This window comes from Macaca nemestrina, chromosome 12 (assembly GCF_043159975.1).
Source record: "Macaca nemestrina isolate mMacNem1 chromosome 12, mMacNem.hap1, whole genome shotgun sequence".
Lineage (NCBI taxonomy): Eukaryota > Metazoa > Chordata > Mammalia > Primates > Cercopithecidae > Macaca > Macaca nemestrina.
Window position 1 is genome coordinate 113,106,456 of NC_092136.1, and position 19,756 is coordinate 113,126,211.

Consider the following 19,756-nt stretch of genomic DNA (forward strand, 5'->3'; position numbering starts at 1 on the left):
ACACATATGTGTATATATATATGAATGTGGAATTTTCCACTTGATATAAACCAAATTTAACAATTCTTTGCACTGGTTGTTGGAGAGATTGTAAGCCTTTGTATCTTCAATAGCCCAGATGTGCTTAAAGTAATGAACACATAAGGACATTATTGAAAGGCATGGGCAGGATCTAAAATTCTCAGGATGAAGTTGCATGCTAGCATTCTCTGAATTTCTATTTTCTGAATGTAAAGAATACAACATCTGCAAACAACAGCTGGACAAATATTGAAAGATATAATTCCAACTTCTTGCCATGTTGGCAAAAGCAGTTGGGAGAGAGGGAAATGCTTCGCCTTGTATCAGTACCTTTTTATAGCTGGAAGAAAAGAACATCGACAAGTTATTTTGTCAAGGTTTCAGGAGAGCAGACCAAAGAAAACATTGTCTGGAGCCTCCTGGAAGCAATCAGATAGTGTACAGTCATTTACTAAGAAGGCCTGGCTTATCAGGGCAGACTGATGGATTGTGCTTTGTTTATCTGGAGAAGCTTAGCTGAGTTCCGAACATCAATTTGCATCCTTGCTCTACATTTTAGTAATTCAGCTTCATGTGAAGTGCTGGCCCACAATCAGGGACTGCTTCGACAAGGGAAAGAACAGGAAAGGTGGCCTGAAAAGGGAGCAAGAAACCTGAGCTTCTGTTAAAAAGTGCCCCTGGGGTCGGGGGAGGCACTGGACGGATTAATCAGCTTGCCACAGGACTAGCAGAGCACACACCATTTGTCCAGCTTATTTAGCTGTGCTTAATAGAGCTATTCTCTCCATTTAATGAGAGAATGGCTCTATTAGGATGGAGGTGAGACCAGGACAGAGCAGGCAAAGAGGAAACAGTTGAATAAATAACTACTGAGGACACAAAAAGAAAATGAGACACAGAAGCAATAAAAAGCCCTGGGTCAAGTGTCAGTGCAACGGCCAACCCCATGGCTTTCAGACTTCTCTGCAGGCATCCCAGATTTCTGCTCCTGGTGTCTCCCTACCTATAAAATAAACAGGTTGGAGATAAGCATCAGGTCCTTTCCAGCTCTAACCTCCTTTGTTAGTAAATGGCTCTGCAATCCTGGCCGTGACTCCAATGTAGTAGAAGATGGAAAAATTGTACTTATCATTAGGCCGGGTTCACCTCTTCTTGGCAGACCCCCTCGCCCTTGGCTGTCTGCTCCTCAGTGCATGAGGCTGCGAGACATTCCTGCCTTCACCTGTTGTGTTCTATATAAGACTGGGCTAATGTCCACTTGAAAAGGATTTCACTCCTGGCCTGGAATGTGGCCCTTGTGGAGCTCTATGGAGATACTTCTGATTTTTTTTGCTACTTTGGTAGGAAGTAATAACATCTGGAGAGCATTCTCTTCTTTTATGAGACTGTTAAAACTAGAAAACAAACAAGCAGGCGTGTATCATCAAGTCAGGCGGGAGTCTCTGGCTATGTGCTTGATCCACGGCTTTGGTCTAGGACATGTCTGTCTCCTGCTCTTGCTTATGCTCCCTTTGAGTCATTTCTTCTGACTGCCCATTAAGATGCTCCAGCGGGCTCCTAGTAAGAACTGGGTGCCGAGCAGTGGCTTACGCCAGTAATCCCAGCACTTTGAGAGGCCCAGGCGGCTGGATCACCTGAGGTCAGGAGTTCGAGACCAGCCTGATCAACATGGTGAAACCCCATCTCTACAAATAATACAGAAATTAGCCAGGCATGCTAATTGGTGGTGTGGGCCTGTAATCTGAGCTACTTGGGAGGATGAGGTGGGAGAATCACTTGAACCTGGGAGGCAGAGGTTGCAGTGAGGTGAGATCACGCCATTGCCCTGCAGCCTGGGCAACAAGAGCAAAACTCTGTCTCAAAAAAAAAAAAAAGAAAGAAAATAAAAAAGAACTGGGTGCCTTTTGGGGGCTGGGAATTGGTGGTGGGAATGAGAGCCTGGGAACCACATAATTCTATCACTTCTGAGGAGATCAACCAACGTGTAGATTTTCTTGCCCTATAACCAGAAGCACAGGACGCTGTTATGTGAAATTAGCCACAATTTCCAGCAGCTGGGTGGTTTGTAGGGGCAGCAACCATGGTTCGAAACCACTCACTTCTTTCTATAAAACTAAATCGGACGTAATGAAATGCTAATTTGACCCCGGGAACTTAGGAGGCCAAGAGAACTGAAGCCGTTATCTGGCTTGGCCCTGTGTTCTGATCTGAAGCCAGCCCCCATGGAACAGAGCCAGTCCCCAATTATGCCTGATTCCCAGCAGCTCATATAATTTATTGCGCTAAGAAATAGAGCCTCCTGCTTCTGGCTAGTTGGTTTCTGTTGTTTGGTTACTAGTGTTGCATAGGATAGAGTATGGTAATAAAATATCGGATAATCATCCAGGGCTCAGTTGTACAGGGGTATTCAATATCTTTTCTTCCTTATTGTAATATTAGAGTATCAATTATGATGTCATATTAGACAGAATGCTGAAGGATTCTGAAGCCATATTCACCTTCTCCATCCTTTCCACCTTCACTCTGTTTGGAAGAGTCATAGGATTTGGGGGCAGGGGTTAAGCAGAATTTTTACCAGGACTGCTTGCTGCGTGATTTTTGTGTATGACTCAATACCCAGTCCAGGTAACTTTATTAAAAATGATAGATTTTGGAAACCAGCTTGCTATATGAATGTAACGAGCCCAAGTGTCTCTTTCAAGTGCATTTGGTTTGGAGATGTCTATATGTTATCTGAAAGTTGTCTGTGTGGCTCGTCTTTATACCAGGAAGCTCCATTCTCTTTATCCTGTGGCATAAAAAATGAACTTACCAAGAGTCATCTTTCCCTCTGCCTTTTGTCTCAAATTCTGCTTTCACACATCTGCTATGCACTAATATTCCTATCCAGAAAAGACTGCAGCTTTCACAAGGGGTTTCCTTCATTCTCCAGGCTGCTTTACGCCTCAGGGGAAACCAGGGGCCCAGGGGCCTGTGGGGACTTCACACAGAGCATCTCCCAAGGGCTTGGTTATGAACTTATTTCAGTTGACTTGGAAACCTAGCTAGATCACTTCTAGATGTTTATGTTTAAATAGGAATTAGATAGAATTATTGGGATTTATAGAAGAGGACCCCAACTGCCCTGACGGAAGGACTGGCAGTGCTAAGCATGACTTCTAGGTGATTTCAGTTGCTGTTGTGAGTTAGCTTTAAGCCATAAGGATACTTCCAGTGGCAATTAATGTATGGTCTGCCATTATACTGAAACAGAAGCCAAAATCTGTACAAACACATATTTTATAGTCTCTTTAAAATGGCCTCTAGCTTTTGGATTAATATTTGAAAGTTAAACAGTCTACGTCATTTTCTTCTTCCACCCAGTTACTATCAATAGTAGCTTAAGCTGGAATTGTAAGACTCACATGTCAAGTATAGACAAGACTGCTGTGTCATCCCTAATAATGTATTGGTTCTTCTCTCTGCCAAAATGAGATACATTTACTTATGTCCAGCTATTTCTTGCAACAATATCAACCTGACAAGTTCCATTATTCTATAAATACACACACATATTTTTTATCAACTCTCAATGGATGTATCCACACATACACAAAAATGTAAATACATACCACACACGCACACATCCCTTAGTAGATTTTTAGACAGGTTGAATTCAATAGTATATAAGAGGCCCCTGCTATCTCATTCTCATTACATGTGTCATTGGGAATTGTGTTTGTTTGCAAGGGGTGTGTATGTGTGTGTGTGTGTGTGTGTGTAAGTTCAAAGTACTGTCATATGTACTGTCATTTAAAAACATACACACAGCTTGACCTTGTGTTTGGTACTTTATGTACATTCCCTTTCTAAATAATTTCAATATCCCTTTGAGATGAATAGGATCATTATATTCACTTGCAGATGAGAAATATAGGCTCCGAGATTCACCTGAGAACTTAGTTTACTAACTGTCAGAGATGGAATTTGGACCCGGACCTCCCTGACTCCAGATCCTGAGTTCTTAATCACAACCATCTCCTGCCTATTTAATTCTTGTGACAATCCAATCGCTTTCGTTCAGTTTTATTATCCCTATCTTACAGACAAGAAAACTGAGACCAAGTTGGAATTACTTGTCTGGAGCCCCCCATGTTATGATTTTTTGGCTGTGGTTAAATTCAGTCTTTTATATCTGTAATGTTCTGACCAGCAAATAAAATGCCTTGTTTTAATGTAGCGAGTAGAACTGGGCCACCTGACCACAAACTAGATTATTCTGGAAGGTTGATTTATCTTAAACCATAAAGGGAAAACATTGCTCCCCTCAGAAATAGTAACTGAAATAATTTCTTTGGGAAGGGTTGTTACTAGAGGTTAATTAAGATTAATAATACACAACAGGTATTAAATGCTTATTATCTGCTTTACATATGTCAGTTCATTTCATCTTTTCAAAGCCCCATGAGGATGGTTCTGTTTTTTCCCTGTTTTGCCAATGAGACTCTGAGAGATTAAAATAACTTGGCCAAGATCATAAAGCTAACAGGTGGCAGAACTGAGATTCAAACTCAGGTAGGCTGGCCTGGTGTCCTTGGCCTTAACCACTCTGTAGTGTGACCACATTCGTTTCCACTTCACTTTCATTGAGTTTGTAGGTTTAGTGGAGAAAAGACCCTTTATTTTCCCTCCAGTAGTTTGCTAATAATGAGAGCAAGCCATCTGTTTTAGTCTGTTATTACAATGCTGTAAAGAAATGCCTGAGACTGGGTAATTTATTAAAGGGAAGAGGTTTAATGGACTCACAGTTCTGCATGACTGGGGAAGCCTCAGGAAACTTACAATCATGGTGGAAGGGAAAGCAGCATAGACCTTCTTCACATGGCAGCAGGAAAGAGAAGGGTGAATGAGCAAAGCAGGAAGAGCCCCTTATAAAACCATCAGATCTCTGAGAACTCGCTCACTATCATGAGAACAGCATGGGGGAAGCCGCCCCCATGATCCAATCACCTCCCACCAGGTCCCGCCCTTGACACGTGGCGATTATGGGAATTACAATTCGTGATGAGATTTGGATGGGGACACAGAGCCAAACTATCTTGCCATCCCAGGCAAGTGGCACTGCCTCCATTCTTATGCTCCTGGTCTGAGCATCTGGATTTCCCACAGGTGTAGCCAAATGAAAGAGACCTTAGAATTCAGTTATACTTTGAAAAATACAAAACCAATTCTCCATTATAGTGGTTATGTTTAGCAATACTTAAGTCTCATTTCTAGAATGATAGCCAACAAGACAAACATATAGCTGTAATTTAATGCCTTTTTCAAAAGTCCATGGTCATTATTAAATAGATTATAGAAAACTCCCTTATCTCATCATAGTCACTGATGAGATTCATCCTCTGTGTTTCACCTGTTCTTTAAATTGGTGATCAGAGCATCTTGCTCAGGTGTGTCTACATTGACCCTGGGCCCTAAACATCTGTAATGTCTTCCTCAGCCTCCAGTGTCTTTGTAACATCTAGACAAGAAAGTATTTTCAATTAACCACCGGAGAGACCTTGGTTCCCTGTCTGCTGTCAGCTCTTCCCTCCTCAAGCCCATTGGAATCTGAAAAGAAAACCGATAAAATAAAACTACTGCAAGAAGTTGCTGATTCATGTGAACTCTTTTTGAATCAGAACAAATTATTCTCTGTTGCTTTGCCCACATCTTCTGATAAGCACCTGAGCATCTTTTAGAAACTTAAATTTTAATTCACTTTTCTTCAGCAGCTGAGACTTTATAGCCTACTTCTGCTAGGGAGTTGGGAGTTACAAAACATCTATTTACACCTGAAGCCTTTTGCTAAAAGAGTTGGCATTCCTTTCAGAACATAGCATCAATTTAAAATAAAAAAAGACATTTAAACAGAAAACACATTTCAAAATACATCAGTCTCCCATGGGGCTATTTTACTCAACTGAGGTGGGGAGAGGGAGATTGTTCGGTTCTCAAAAGACTGAACCTTTTTTTCTGTCTGTGAACAAGGGATAGAATAGTGTGGGAGAAATGGCTGGACTTGGGACTCCAACCCAGGCTTGAATCTTGACCCTATCGTTATAATCACTTATGGCTCTGAGCATCCCTTACCCATATGTAAAATAGGGGCTAGAATGCTGTGATTATCTATGAGCAAAGAAGCCAGTTATAGTTAACCGGGAGAGAAATGATGGCAGCAACTTGATATTAGATTTTTTTTTTTTTTTTTTTTTTTTTTTTTTTTTTTTTTTTTTTTTTTTGAGATCGAGTCTTGCTCTGTCACCCAGGCTGGAGTGCAGTGGCATGATCTCGGCTCACTGCCACCTCTGCCTCCCAGGTTCAAGTGATTCTCCTGCCTCAGCCTCCCGAGTAGCTGGGACTACAGGTGCGTGCCACCACACCCAGCTCATTTTTTGTATTTTTAGTAGAGATGGGTTTTCACCATGTTAGCCAGGATGGTCTCGATCTCCTGACCTTGTAATCCGCCTGCCTCGGCCTCCCAAAGTGCTAGGATTATAGGCGTGAGCCACTGCGCCCGACTGATATTAGATCTTTGTACAAAGACTGTGCTCTTTCTAGCCCATGATTTGGAAAGAGTGTAAATGGTAACTAATAGGTTATAATAAACCTATTTGGAGATGGACAGAAGATTACAGTAGTTGAGGGGTTTAGGGGAAGAGCTCAAGCCTTAGAATTAGATGATTTTTAATCTTGGTTTTAGGGCTCATTAGCTAAGGGACCCTGAGCAAGTTATTTTATTTCTCTGAGCCCCAATTTCCACGTTCATACAGTGGAGACAATAATATTGGCCTTTTTATCCCTCAGAACAGTCTGATGAAATAATGAAGTGTGTTTTGTAAACTGGAAAGTGTGAACTGTCTACAAAAGAGACCTTGGGGGATGAGTGCTTCTTGGAGGCATGGGAAGCGCTGTTGGAAGCACCTCTCCTCCCTGCCCCTGGGTCCTGCCCAGCCCAACACCTAGGTTCATAAGCACGTGTCTTTGAATCCAGCTAAGATGATGCAGTGTTTACGCAAGGAGTGTTTATGGAAAGCAAGAGATGAGATACTTTGTCTGTGAGAAATGTTTACATAAGTGCCTTTTAAGGTGGAGTTATGCCTAGTGATGAAATTTCACTTACATATGCAACTGAAAATAAAAGGTGAAAGTTGAGGTAGGAATTTTTATTGGGAACAATGAAAGTAGTAACAGAATAGGAAAGGACCGGGCAGCAAGCAATGGAGGGAAGGAGTTTTGAGATCAAAGCAGGATTTCCACTTACTATCATTAAACCTAGTATTTCAACGCTTAGTGTTTGGGGAAGAATAATCAGCCATTGTGCTGCAGTGGAAAACATCCAAGCGTTGATTTCCAGAGAGCCTGGGGTTCCTCTGGGCCAGCTTTGTCTCTAGTGTTTTGAGGGAGGAATCACTAGCTTTTCCATGTGTGCAAAAGGCCAGGCGTCTAAATGGATATCTCTTCCTTTAAAAACTTCTGTGATGATAAATGTGTGCGTGGGATCCTGTTAAGCAGGGAATTCCTTTGAAAGCCTTGTTTCCCTTTTCTCTTCATGGCCCAGAGATAGATCCTGGCTGCATTTGTATATGAAAACTCCTCAGCATTGCTGTGTTCTCCTGCCCCTTGAGAGTCGTATTCTGTTTGAAAAGAGCTGAACAAATGAAGGCTGTTTTTTCACCTGGGATAAGAATATCCTTCTCAAAGCAGTAAGGGCTGAACGAGGGTAACAGGATCCATATGTTGAAGCTGGCTGCTAATACTCAGCATATGGTCCAGCAAACTTTCTCGGGGGGACTCAGCTTCTCATTCTTTCAGGAATGCCCCAGTGAACTCCAGAAAAGATCAGGACTTAGGTGACCATGGCGTAGACACAGCTTCTGGGCTTCGTAAGCCTGTATCCCCCAAAGAATGAAAGCCGCAGGAAGTACAGGGAAGGTCCTGGCTGGCCTCAGCATGGATAACACTGGCCTACAGCTCTCTTGTAAGGTTCCATGCTTCCCAAGATACGATGGGCCCTTATCAATTCCTGGGTTGTCTGTGTTCTGTTAAGGGATAGTGAATCCAAGGGTTACTTGGGGTCCCCAAATGGTGTATTCTAGTTAATGGAAACGTTTTGCCCTCTGTGCAGGGGCAGCATTGCATCGTGGAAAGAACACCTACCTGGAGCCAGGAGGCCTGGACTCTGGGGCCATGCTAGCGCTAGCTAGAAGTGACCAGAGGGAAGTCACTTCACCTTTTCCTCATCTGGAACATGAGGAGGCAGGACGCGGTGATGTCTGTGACCCCTTTGGGCTCTCACAGTGTAGAATCAAGTGGCACCTGAACTCCATCTTGAGGAGAATGACAGGAGAAAGCAGCCACAGCTAATCACACTTGCACCTGCGCGCAGTGACCCTGCGGCGTAGAATTCCAGCACAGCTCTGTGTGGAGCCTGAGGGGAAGACCTTTTATTGCTCTCAGGCAAGAATTAGTCCTGAGCCTCAGGGAGCTGGTAGTGGTGGTCTGAGCGGGGGAGAAACTAGCTGCCCTGCATTACTCTATTTCTTCCAAACCAGTTTTTGGAAGTCTGGGTTTTCCCCTCTGATTTTCACAGAGGACAGCTCAGCATCTTCCCCCTGCCTCTGCCCAGGGCCCCATTTCTCCCCTTATACCCTCCTCTTTCCCTTTTCCATCCCTGTCTCCACCACATCACCGCTTTCTCTCTAAAGGCTCTGCTGGGTTTCTCCATGACCTGCCTTGTCTGTTGCTGGCATGGTTAGGAAGGCCTCACCCACTTCCCAGCCCCAAGCAGGCCCTCTAATCCCTGCAGTCGGCTGAGGACAACTGTAGTCTCTCCATCAAATAAGCATAGACCAAGACCTGCGGCAGCTCTGCCTGCGAGCCGGTCACCATGGCAACGAGCATTGCCTCCATTCTACTGTGAAAAGAAAATGGCTGTTGGAAGGAAGGGCTCACTGAATCTCCATTCCCCGGCCTGTTTTGTTCAAGCCCCTCCCTCCTACTGGACTGAAGAAGCCTCAGGCACTGAACCAAATACCTGTTTACCTTTAGATTTGGGGCTTACTTAAGAGGAGGAGAGGCAGAAAGAAGTTGAATTCAAAGAAATAAAGCATTTTTCCACCCCAAAACTCTATTTTCATGAGGAATGGTTATCTGCTCCCAGCAGATAAACAAGGAGCAGATGAACACAGGGATCTGTGAGATCTGGCGCAGTATATTTTGTCTTATCGGTGCAGTGGAATGACAGAGCGTACGGATGTTCAAATAAAACTTCAGGGAAAGTAGCCAAGGGACCCAGGGAATTCCGCAGGGCACGGGCTACAGAATTTCCGAAGGGTGTCTGACTAATTGGGGTGGTGATATTATGGAAAGAGGCGTGTTGGTCCTGTAGTCATGAGGGAAGGTGAGCATTTACCCTTACCATCCCCACTTCAAAATCAGTGTGAGCCCTCCTAGTGATTGTGTCTGGACGGCGTGGGGAACTGGCAGGAGATCCCTGAGGTTGATTCTGGAGTGCAGGCTTCCTGCACTTGACATAGCTGTGGAGACACTTCAGATGACATCCAGAAGGAATTGGTTGGGTCACCATTTCTGTGAATCCCAGGATGCTGCTGTTTTGGAGCAAGATCATAAGTCTTCTCAAGGGGTTGGAAACATTTAGGGTAGAGATCACCCAGAATCTCCCAGGGCACCTTGCACTCTCTGATGGAAAATAGCCATTCCATAGGAGAATGGTCTGGGCTGTGTCTCTGCCTGGCAGCACATGGCCCTGGCTGTTGGTGGCACAAGTTCTCAAACCCCACACAACCTCCTCCCTTCACTCTTTCTTAAAGTCAGTTAGGAAGCCTGTTTTTGAATGGAAGATCTGGGTTTCATTCTTGAAAATTGGAATGTATGTTTGAACTGGACTTTATTTTTGTTTTGTTTTGTTTTGTTTTTTCAGCTTCTCTGCAGGTGGATATTGTTCCCAGCCAGGGGGAGATCAGCGTTGGAGAGTCCAAATTCTTCCTATGCCAAGGCAAGTGCCCAGTGCGCAGCTGCATTTTAGAACTTGCTTCAGAAACTCACCAGGTAGAGCAGGAGCCCCCAGGCCATGTGAGCTGGCTGGTCACGCCACACCTAGAATTCTTGGCATCGCACTATTACAGGGTCAATAGTGTGGCCATTTAAGAGCCAGGGCCTCTTCCTTCCTTTTGCAAAAGGCTGCCTCAACATAGCAAATCCGTCATTTAGACTTCACCTTGACTACAGAGGAAGTCTAGGAGTTTTCTTAAGAAAATCAGCGCAACTTCCAGAATAGTGAATCATCCCACATCTCCTGTTCTATACATTCTATACATTCAGAGTTCTGTAAATGACAATGGAGAACAGCACTGGCTCAGAAATAATACTTTGGTGGATCTGTTTAAGGCTTATTTCTTAGAATTCCCCAGAGCTTGAAAATCTAAGTCTAAAACTTGCCTGTAGGTAAATAGAATACTGGTATGGCTTTTCTTGTGAGGACATATATCCTGGTTTACCAGGTCTATTGTGAATATCAATATTCTGTGCCATGGTCCCCACCAGAGCTCTGAGATATGCCAGACCTGGTGACCTTGTTTTACATTTAGAAAACATGCCCCATTTCCACAGCCCAGATAATTATCAGAAAATATCCTGTGGAGGAAAAGGCTTCAAGTTAAGCCTCAGATTCTCGTATGTGACATGACTGGGATTCAGAACATGGAAGAACCAGGAAAGAGCTGAGCTAGGTATAAACGGTGACATTTAGCGAGCAGCTTTTGGCAGGGAGGGGCCTTTAAATGCTGTCATGATTTGTGCGGACGAGGTGGCTTGTGGCCGTCAGATGTGTTCACTCCAGCTTTGCCTTCATTACAGCAATTTCAATGATCTGGAGACGCAGCCGTGGAGCCCACAGCACATCTTGCAAATAGCGATATTTATTGAAAACATGATGGGCCCTGAAAGGAAGACTGCTTCATTTCCATACTAAGCATCTGTGCAGGGCTGGGTGGTGCGGGCTGAGAAGGGTGCCACGTGAAGAGGCAGGGCCCCATGCAAAGAGGCAGGGGGCGCAGCCACGTCTGCCGGATCTGAGCGCCCTTCCAGCTCAGTGTCCTGGGCAGTGTCAGTGTCAGAGCCCTGTTCCAGCTCAGTGCCGGGGCAGCTCAGCCACCGCAGTCTGTTCCTCCTCATTGGTGCCTGGGGAAAGGAAGAATGGGTGGTTCTGGCCACCTTCTTTGCAGCATGCAAGGAAATGAATTTGTCTGAGCAGGGGGTGCTGAAATGACAGTCATGCCAGTTTGTGCAGGCAGATGCTAGAATAAACGTGGCTGGAAAAAAATATAAAAAATAAAAAGTGGTTGGAATCTGCACCCCTATACTAGCCAGTATTTCTCACCTGCAGCTCAGGAGACCCATTATCCAAGGCTTCGAAAACAAGCTGATCAGTCGACTCAGACCAGTTAGGCTCTGGAGCCCAAATCCTAAATACACAAATTCCCTTGGTTACCCGTTCTGTGAGGCATGTGTGTTCCTAGCTTAGTGCCCAGCACACAGTAGTTCTCAACAAATATCTCTTCTCTTCCATCATTAGGGATAGGATCATGATAACAACTAGCACAAGTGGTTGTTGAGTTCTTTCCGAATATTGTAAGAGGTGTTAAGTATATAATAGTTAAATGCAGAGCCGAAGAAGGGCTGCACGTCATTCTAGCAGCCATACTCGCCCCTCCCTGATGTTCAAGACTTGACTGATCCGTTGTTCAGTAACTCGTACTGATCAGCCACTGTCAGTCTGGAGGGGACTTAGTCTTTTCAACTTCAGTAGCTTAAAAATAATCTCTTCCTCTTTAGTGGCAGGAGATGCCAAAGATAAAGACATCTCCTGGTTCTCCCCCAATGGAGAAAAGCTCACCCCAAACCAGCAGCGGATCTCAGTGGTGTGGAATGATGATTCCTCCTCCACCCTCACCATCTATAACGCCAACATCGACGACGCCGGCATTTACAAGTGTGTGGTTACGGGCGAGGATGGCAGTGAGTCAGAGGCCACTGTCAACGTGAAGATATTTCGTAAGAGCCCCCTTCTTCTTCTGCATTCTCTGGCCTCTCCTTGCCAAGGAGACACATGGGTAGTAGAAAGGTGGAAATGATGATAGAGGGACCAGCTGAGGGCCTGACCAGTCCCATTCTCTCTCCCTAAGTCTTTTCTGACCTTGGCCAACCCAGAACTCACAACCGTGGTTCACACTGGTCGCAGCTACTCCCCCATAGGCATTCATTCTCAAAATTCAAATTACACAGTTCCTAGAGGGCAGTTACGGGTTTCTCCATCCCTTCCCCAAATGTTGGCTGACTGTTCTACAGTCTGGGCTCTTCTCCCTTCTTATTTCCCTCTCCCCTGCTGGTAATGGAGCCCAGGGCTCAGTGGGGTGGGGGATCATTATCTGAACACTCTCGCCACTCAGAGCAGGCAGTTCCTATTGCCTCTGAAACCCCATCTGAGGGTGACATCTTGTTACCTTGTTATTAATATCACACATCCATCCTGGTGGTTGGAGTAATGGTGGGTGACAGCTAATGGAACAGTATTGATAGTACGGTATTTATTGCCATTAAATATGGTTTTTTTCTATTCTTTTCATCAGCATTCTCTCTGCTGTAGAAAGTTGAGGTGGGGCTGGGAGTTTGAATAGGAGACAAGAAAAGGACTGATGACTCTTACTATTCGTTGGGGAATGGATGTTCCACCAGTTCATTCTACCTATAACCTGTGCTTCACTGGCATCATCCTGCATGACAAGGAACCCTTGGTGAAGATATTCCTTTCATTCTGTAGGCCTTTTTCTGCACAAAATGTGATAAATTTAGCACTCAGTGAGCAGATATTGGTTGCCAAGCATTGGCAACCTATGCTTGGGCCAGCTGCTCTGCCTGACGTCTATGAGGGTGCCCCTCTTATACAGCTGTACATCAGGATCGAGACTTGCCCAGGAGTCAAGTCCAGGTAGCATGGCTCTAGTGAAAGGGGATCTTTGTGGGAGAAGCAGCTGTTTTCCCTCACTCTTCTGCTCATTTTCCAGAGAAACTCATGTTCAAGAATGCGCCAACCCCACAGGAGTTCCGGGAGGGGGAAGATGCCGTGATTGTGTGTGATGTGGTCAGCTCCCTCCCGCCGACCATCATCTGGAAACACAAAGGCCGAGATGTCATCCTGAAAAAAGATGGTGAGACCTGAATTTCCTGGCAGCTGCCTTTTCCCCAGGGCACCGAGTTCCCTAGCTTTTTCACCTGTACCAACCCCTGAGGCATTCCAGTCCAAACTCAGATTCATGTGCGCCCGAGCCCTCATGCAGTTTCTGGGTCCTGAATAGATGTATATCTGAAGTTGGTATACTTAGGTACTTGATTTTCTCTCCAGTACAAAAGACAAATTTCTAATAGACATTTACTCTTGGCTGTATTTCAAAGCCAGGGACACATTTTCTTATTTGGGCTTAAAACCCCACCTTCTAAGACTGAAGTTAGGAAACAGGAAAGAGACTCAGCCCCCTATCTGCAGATACCAGAGCTCTCCGACTGATTCTTGGATGAACCTGCCTCTTATCTCTTCTAGTCCGATTCATAGTCCTGTCCAACAACTACCTGCAGATCCGGGGCATCAAGAAAACAGATGAGGGCACTTATCGCTGTGAGGGCAGAATCCTGGCACGGGGGGAGATCAACTTCAAGGACATTCAGGTCGTTGTGAATGGTGAGGAGATCCCGTTCTTCCTGATATCTGCATTGCTACAACCTTGGTTCTCCAAAATCATTCTCTTAACTTCCTCTTTGGTCTGTAAACTAAATCCTGTCCTGACTCAATCATCCCTCTCAGCTAAATACCCTCCCCACCTTAACATCTAGATTTCTTTTTTTTTTTTTTTTAAATATACTTGCCTGTTGGATCTTCCCTCAACTATGGGGCATGTTCGTGCAGCAATTGAATGTCCTTCACTGTTCTGCAGCACTAAAAACTTTCCCACTGCTTACCTATTAATCCTCATTGTCCTTGATGTTACCATAATTGTGAAGTTAGTCCTCTGCTTAAATGTTCAAAGAAAATATTACAGTCAACTCAGGCCTCAGAATAGTCAGAATTGTGGTCCATAGGCTTATTAATCTTAATTTGCAGTGTCAAATAAACACACCCATGGAATCGATCTGACATTTACAAGACGTTTACAGGAAATTATAATGTCAGTACTAAGAAAATAAGTAAATCAGGGTTGAGTGGTTTTGACTCTTGACACATTTTTCTTTTTTTCTTTTTTTTTTTTTTGCCAAACTCTCCCCCTCTCATTCCTTTGGTAAAAAACAGTTTTGTGCAAGGTTGTTTATCACAGTCCCAGACAAATGGCACTCTTTTTTGTAGCTGATGCATTCGAATTGTTGTTAACCATTTAACCACTGGGAGCAGTAATGTCCAACTTTTTCCAGTATGAAGAGCCCCTTTTTAACATCGAGTTCCTCTGACTCTAGTAGTTATTAAATTTAGTATGCATTGACTGAGAAAATATATAATGAAAAATAGCAACTATAAATTAAATACCATCTTAACATGAATAAAATGTCTTATTATAGCTTCTCAACTAATGAAAAACAAAAAAATGCATGTTTGTAGGAGAACTGTCTATTCAGTTTGCAGAAGTTATTTAGTACATACACGAATTTCGATTCCTGACACTAACTCTGTAGCCGCATAGGACGTTTGTCCCACAGGCTGAGAACTCTTGACCTGGAGTGGTGTCTCTTCTCCAGGCCATTGGGTTCTTCCAAATTTTCACAACCACCCCATGACACCCTTTTTTCCTTCAGTGCCACCCACCATCCAGGCCAGGCAGAACATTGTGAATGCCACCGCCAACCTCGGCCAGTCCGTCACCCTGGTGTGTGATGCCGAAGGCTTCCCGGAACCCACCATGAGCTGGACAAAGTAAGACACTGGCTCATGCCTTTTATCATGGACTAGAGGAGAATGGGGCATCATGAAGTCTGCTCCATGTTAGTGTCTCAGTGAAATGGATGTGGGCTTCTTAGGAATATCAACCCCAGGAGAAGAATGGACTCTTTTCTTTAAGATTCTCTTGCTTGTGCATTGATTATTCCTTCAATTTCAGCCTTGTAGGGGCAGAGTCAGAGCCAGAGGGTGTGGTCTTGGGAGCCCACTTTTAAACCTTTGTGGGTACAGTTGCAGCTCTTGGATAGTCAGAGGATGGAATAGAGGAATAAAGGGTGATTGTGGACGTTCAGCTTGGTGCCTTAACTTTTTGTGAAGACTGAGGAGTCTTTCCCATTGACTCAGTCTGCATTCTATGGAACCTAATTAAAAATAAACATCTTACTTCTGTGGTCGAAATCATGCTACTTTGCCTTTCTACACACTCTAGGGATGGGGAACAGATAGAGCAAGAGGAAGATGACGAGAAGTACATTTTCAGCGACGATAGTTCCCAGCTGACCATCAAAAAGGTGGATAAGAACGACGAGGCTGAGTACATCTGCATTGCTGAGAACAAGGCTGGCGAGCAGGATGCGACCATCCACCTCAAAGTCTTCGGTAAGAGCAATGGGGGCCCAGGTCACTGCTCTGCCACAATTCCTCTTCCTCTGCACATTCAGTCCATCAGTAAGACCCTGGTCACTCTCCCTCAGAACATAACCCAGTGTACCCATTTCTTGCCAGTTCCACCACCTAAGCCCTAGTCCAAGCCACCATCATCCTCACCTGGGCAGTGGGACGGTCTCATACCTGGCCTCCCTGACTCTCCCTATTGGTCCACTTCATTCCCTTCTCTCACAGTAGCCAGAATGACCTAAATGCCACTCATCGGTTTGAAAGCCTCCAGTGGCTCCCTATGGCAACCAGAATAAAAGCCAGACTCCCTGCAATGGCCTACGAGACCAGACATGAACTAGCCCCTACTTTCTTCTCCAGCCTCATCTCTTTCACTTTGCTGCACATGTAAAGTTCTCCGACCACACAGGCCTTCTTCATGTCGCTCAGACATACCAAGCTTGTTCCTCATCTCAGGGTCCTTGCCCTTGGTATCCCTTCTGCTTGGACTGTCTTTCCCTCTGACCCACTCTGAACTGCCTTCTTCTGATCCACCATTCAGATCTTAACTCAAACTCACCTTCTCAGTGGCTCCTTCCTCCACTGCCCTGGCTAATTCAGCTCCCCCTGCACTGCGACCACCCCCACCCACCTCCACTCATCTCTCTCTCGTGACTCTTACTGGATCTTCTTCTCTGTACCTAACAGTACCTGAACACATGTCATTTGCATATTTGTTTTGGGGATTGTCTGTCTCCTACCTCTACTAGTGTGTAAACTTCAAGATAGCAGAACCCTGGCTGTCATACACGGCGTTATCCCTGCGACTCCAAACAGTGCCAGACTTAGCATAGGCCCTTGGTAACTTTAGTGGCCGACAGGCTGGCTGCTTTGCCTTGTTTGCTTCCTTCCCTGGCCTGTGTGAAACAGTGTCATAGAAGAGCCCTTGCATCCCTGCTCACTTCATCTTCATAAACTCAGGAAACTTCCATTCATTTCAGAACTGAAAGGCATTTTGACCTGATCTTGAAAAAAGAATTGGTTGCGGAGAAATGTTTAACCTAATGGCCCTCGAGTCTCTCCACACGTCTGTTTAGAAAACACAGATAAGGGCCGGGTGCGGTGGCTCAAGCCTGTAATCCCAGCACTCTGGGAGGCCGAGGCAGGCAGATCATGAGGTCAGGAGATCAAGACCATCCTGGCTAACACGGTGAAACCCCATCTCTACTAAAAATACAAACAACTTAGCCGGGTGTGGTGGCTGGCGCCTGTAGTCCCAGCTACTTGGGAGGCTGAGGCAGGAGAATGGCGTGAACCCAGGAGTTGGAGCTTGCAGTGAGCCCAGATCGTGCCACTGTGCTCCAGCCTGGGCAACAGAGCGAGACTCCGTCTCAAAAAAAAAAAAAAACAAAGCACACAGATAAACTGGTCTACTGTAGACAGCGCTGCTGAGGAGGTGCCAGTCTGAGGGGCAGCTCTGGTGCATGGAGCCCCCAAGTCGTTAAAATGTGCACCCGGGAATCAGGATTGGGACCTGCTTATTCAGCCTGATCAGGAGAACTGTTCATAAACACAGACCTTTGAAAATCAAGACTTTATATGCAAATGGTCTGCTGGTTATTCAGTAGTAAACAGCTGGGTTTAGAAACAGGCTATCAGTTTGGTTCAAGTTAACTGTATGTATTTGAGAGTGAAAGCTAAACTTCATGAAAAATATTCTTGAAAGTCTTTTCTTGAATTCAGACTGATCTTCCCCAATCACTATGGTTTTAGTAAGTTTTTCCATATTATAGAAAAAGATAGATGCATTTGTTCATCCCTTCATTTAATAAATGTGTATTGATCACCATTGTTGCTGGACAGAGGGGCTACAGAGATGAGGAGGATATCATCCCTTGACCCTGGGAAACACAAAGAGGGAGATAAATGGATAAGCACAAACGTTACGATAGTCAGTGTCAGTCAGCAACATTGGAGTGACTGCTATGGACTCAGTCATTGCCAAGTTTAGAAGATGAATAACATGGACTCTGTTCTCATCAGTAGGTTCACAGGCTAATGTAGATAGTCAATGCTGAAATTTGAAACGACAATACATTGTTATGACTTCATAATAGCAATATGCACAGTGTTTTGTAGGAAGCAAGTTCTCTGGTCCTGTGTGATGTAAGTTAGAGAAGTCATTAAAAGGTACTATTTCATAAGTAGGAGTTACCCAGCTGAAGGAGTGGATGAGAATTTTAGGCAGCCTAGGCACAGGCACAGAGGCAAGAAAAGCACAGGCTGTGTTGAATGGGAGCTTCTTGTGGACAGAGGCTATGTGTGTTTTACTCACAGATACATCCCCAAGACCTGAAACAGTAGCCCGCATACAGTAGGCACTAGATTGAATAAATGGAGGAACTGTCATTAGTTCTATGTGATGAAGCAAACATACATATGTGGCAGGGAGATAAGCCTGGAGACACGATCATCACCTGTCTTTTGGAAATTATTTTAGACTTTAACTCCATAAAGTAATAATAATAATAATATCAAACACAACCAGAACACCTATAATGTGCCAAGTACTCTGTGAAGTGCTATCTGTAAGTTAACTCTTTTAATCCTCATCACTCCCCTATGATGTAGGTTTTATTATTATCCCCGTTTTACAAAGGAGAAACCTGATCACAGAGGGATGATGTGCCTCTGGATTCAGACCGAGGCAGGTGGCTCCTAAGTCCCTTCTCTAATCTAACAGTGATGGTTGTTAACTCCACAAAACCCAACAGAACACATATTGTGTCTGAATTATATAGGGAGTGTCTGGCAAAACTAGAATTAGTGCACTCTGCCTGCACCACCAGGTAGCTCATGGTTTCTCTGCAAAAGCAACCCAGTCCCAACTTGGCTGGGCATGAACAGATCTCGGCTTCTCTTCCAGGCCTCTCTGGTGGTGATGGCTGCCCCAGAGCAGTGAGTGCAGGGCCATGTGGGACCATGGTAGAGGGAAGAGAGTGGGTCAGGTCGATGGGAGGAGGTCATGAGGCAGGGAGAGTAGGGCGGGGAAACTGCTAAGACAAGATTTGTCTTCCCACCCCCTACCTTGGACACATACACCCCTCTTCATCACACACACACACACATTTCACAATTTCTTTCCCAAAACTGCAGCTGGAAGAATAGGGAGCATAGTGGGACAAACAGAGAAGAGGTGGCCGGGCTCCCGAAGAGACAGGAATCATAGACTTGTAGAGACTGAGTCCACTCAGAACGGGAATCCTCCCCTGTCATAGTCTGAGTTGCGTTCATACAGCCTCCCTGAAGGAACCTGGTGCCTCCTCTCCACCACCTTTTCCCATCCACCTCCCGTTCTCATCCTCCTTTCTCTCCTCCTCCACTGGCCTCCCCATTGGTTGAAGAGACTAATACAGGGCTAGCGAGCCACCTCGGGGGGACCAGCTGGTTAGGGCTCCATCTTCTTCCTCCCTTTTATTCCCTCTCCATCCCCTTCCAACTTGCCATCGTGGACCATTGCTAGGGGAGAAATGGGGCAGGTTCCCTAAGTGGGAGTAGAGTCTACAGCAATGAGGTAGAAAAGGGAGGAAGCCTGTAGCTTAGATAGTAAAGAAAAGCCCAGAAGTCCTGTGGCTTCAAGAAGGGATGTCCATCAGTATGTACGGGACATATCTCAATTAGGGACTTTATGATATCATTTGTATCTAAGTGGCATCATTCTTTCCTAAGAAAAAGACATGTTTTAGCACATGTTGCCTTAGTTATTAGCTAGATGCTCCTTTTACTAAGTAGGTGCATCCTCTCATCCTTTAAATTTGGCAGTGAATTCTCATTACTGCTGTCCACATGCATGCCTCTGAAGAAGTTTTGTCTGTATTGATTCCTTTGATGCTCATGTAAATGCTCTTGAGGTCTCATGCTTCTGTGGCTGAGGCAAGTTCACCAGTGGCTAGGAGCCCTGTGTCTCAAGCAGCCCTTGAGGGTTACAGCAAAGGACAAGCAGCAGCCTGAAAGAAGGTGCATGTGGTCATGCCCCATAGCATAGTGTCCAGCCTCTTTGTTCAGGGACACAGGGGCCTCATGGCTCTTCTTTGGGTTGTAGGAGCATGAACTGGAGTG

The 19,756-nt window shown here is 45.0% G+C and overlaps 1 protein-coding gene across 12 annotated transcripts in view; it reads left to right on the top strand.

Annotated features, from left to right (window-relative positions):
* The window catches only part of LOC105493592 (neural cell adhesion molecule 1), a 313,546-nt gene that overhangs the window by 234,162 nt on the left and 59,628 nt on the right, over positions 1-19,756 (top strand). For all 12 annotated transcript variants that reach the window (XM_011761369.3, XM_071075578.1, XM_011761371.3 and 9 more), the window contains exons 2-7: positions 9,983-10,057; positions 11,896-12,114; positions 13,125-13,268; positions 13,658-13,795; positions 14,899-15,016; positions 15,471-15,640. In XM_011761369.3, the coding sequence (XP_011759671.1) occupies positions 9,983-10,057; positions 11,896-12,114; positions 13,125-13,268; positions 13,658-13,795; positions 14,899-15,016; positions 15,471-15,640 (864 nt within the window). The remainder of the gene's footprint in view (positions 1-9,982; positions 10,058-11,895; positions 12,115-13,124; positions 13,269-13,657; positions 13,796-14,898; positions 15,017-15,470; positions 15,641-19,756) is intronic.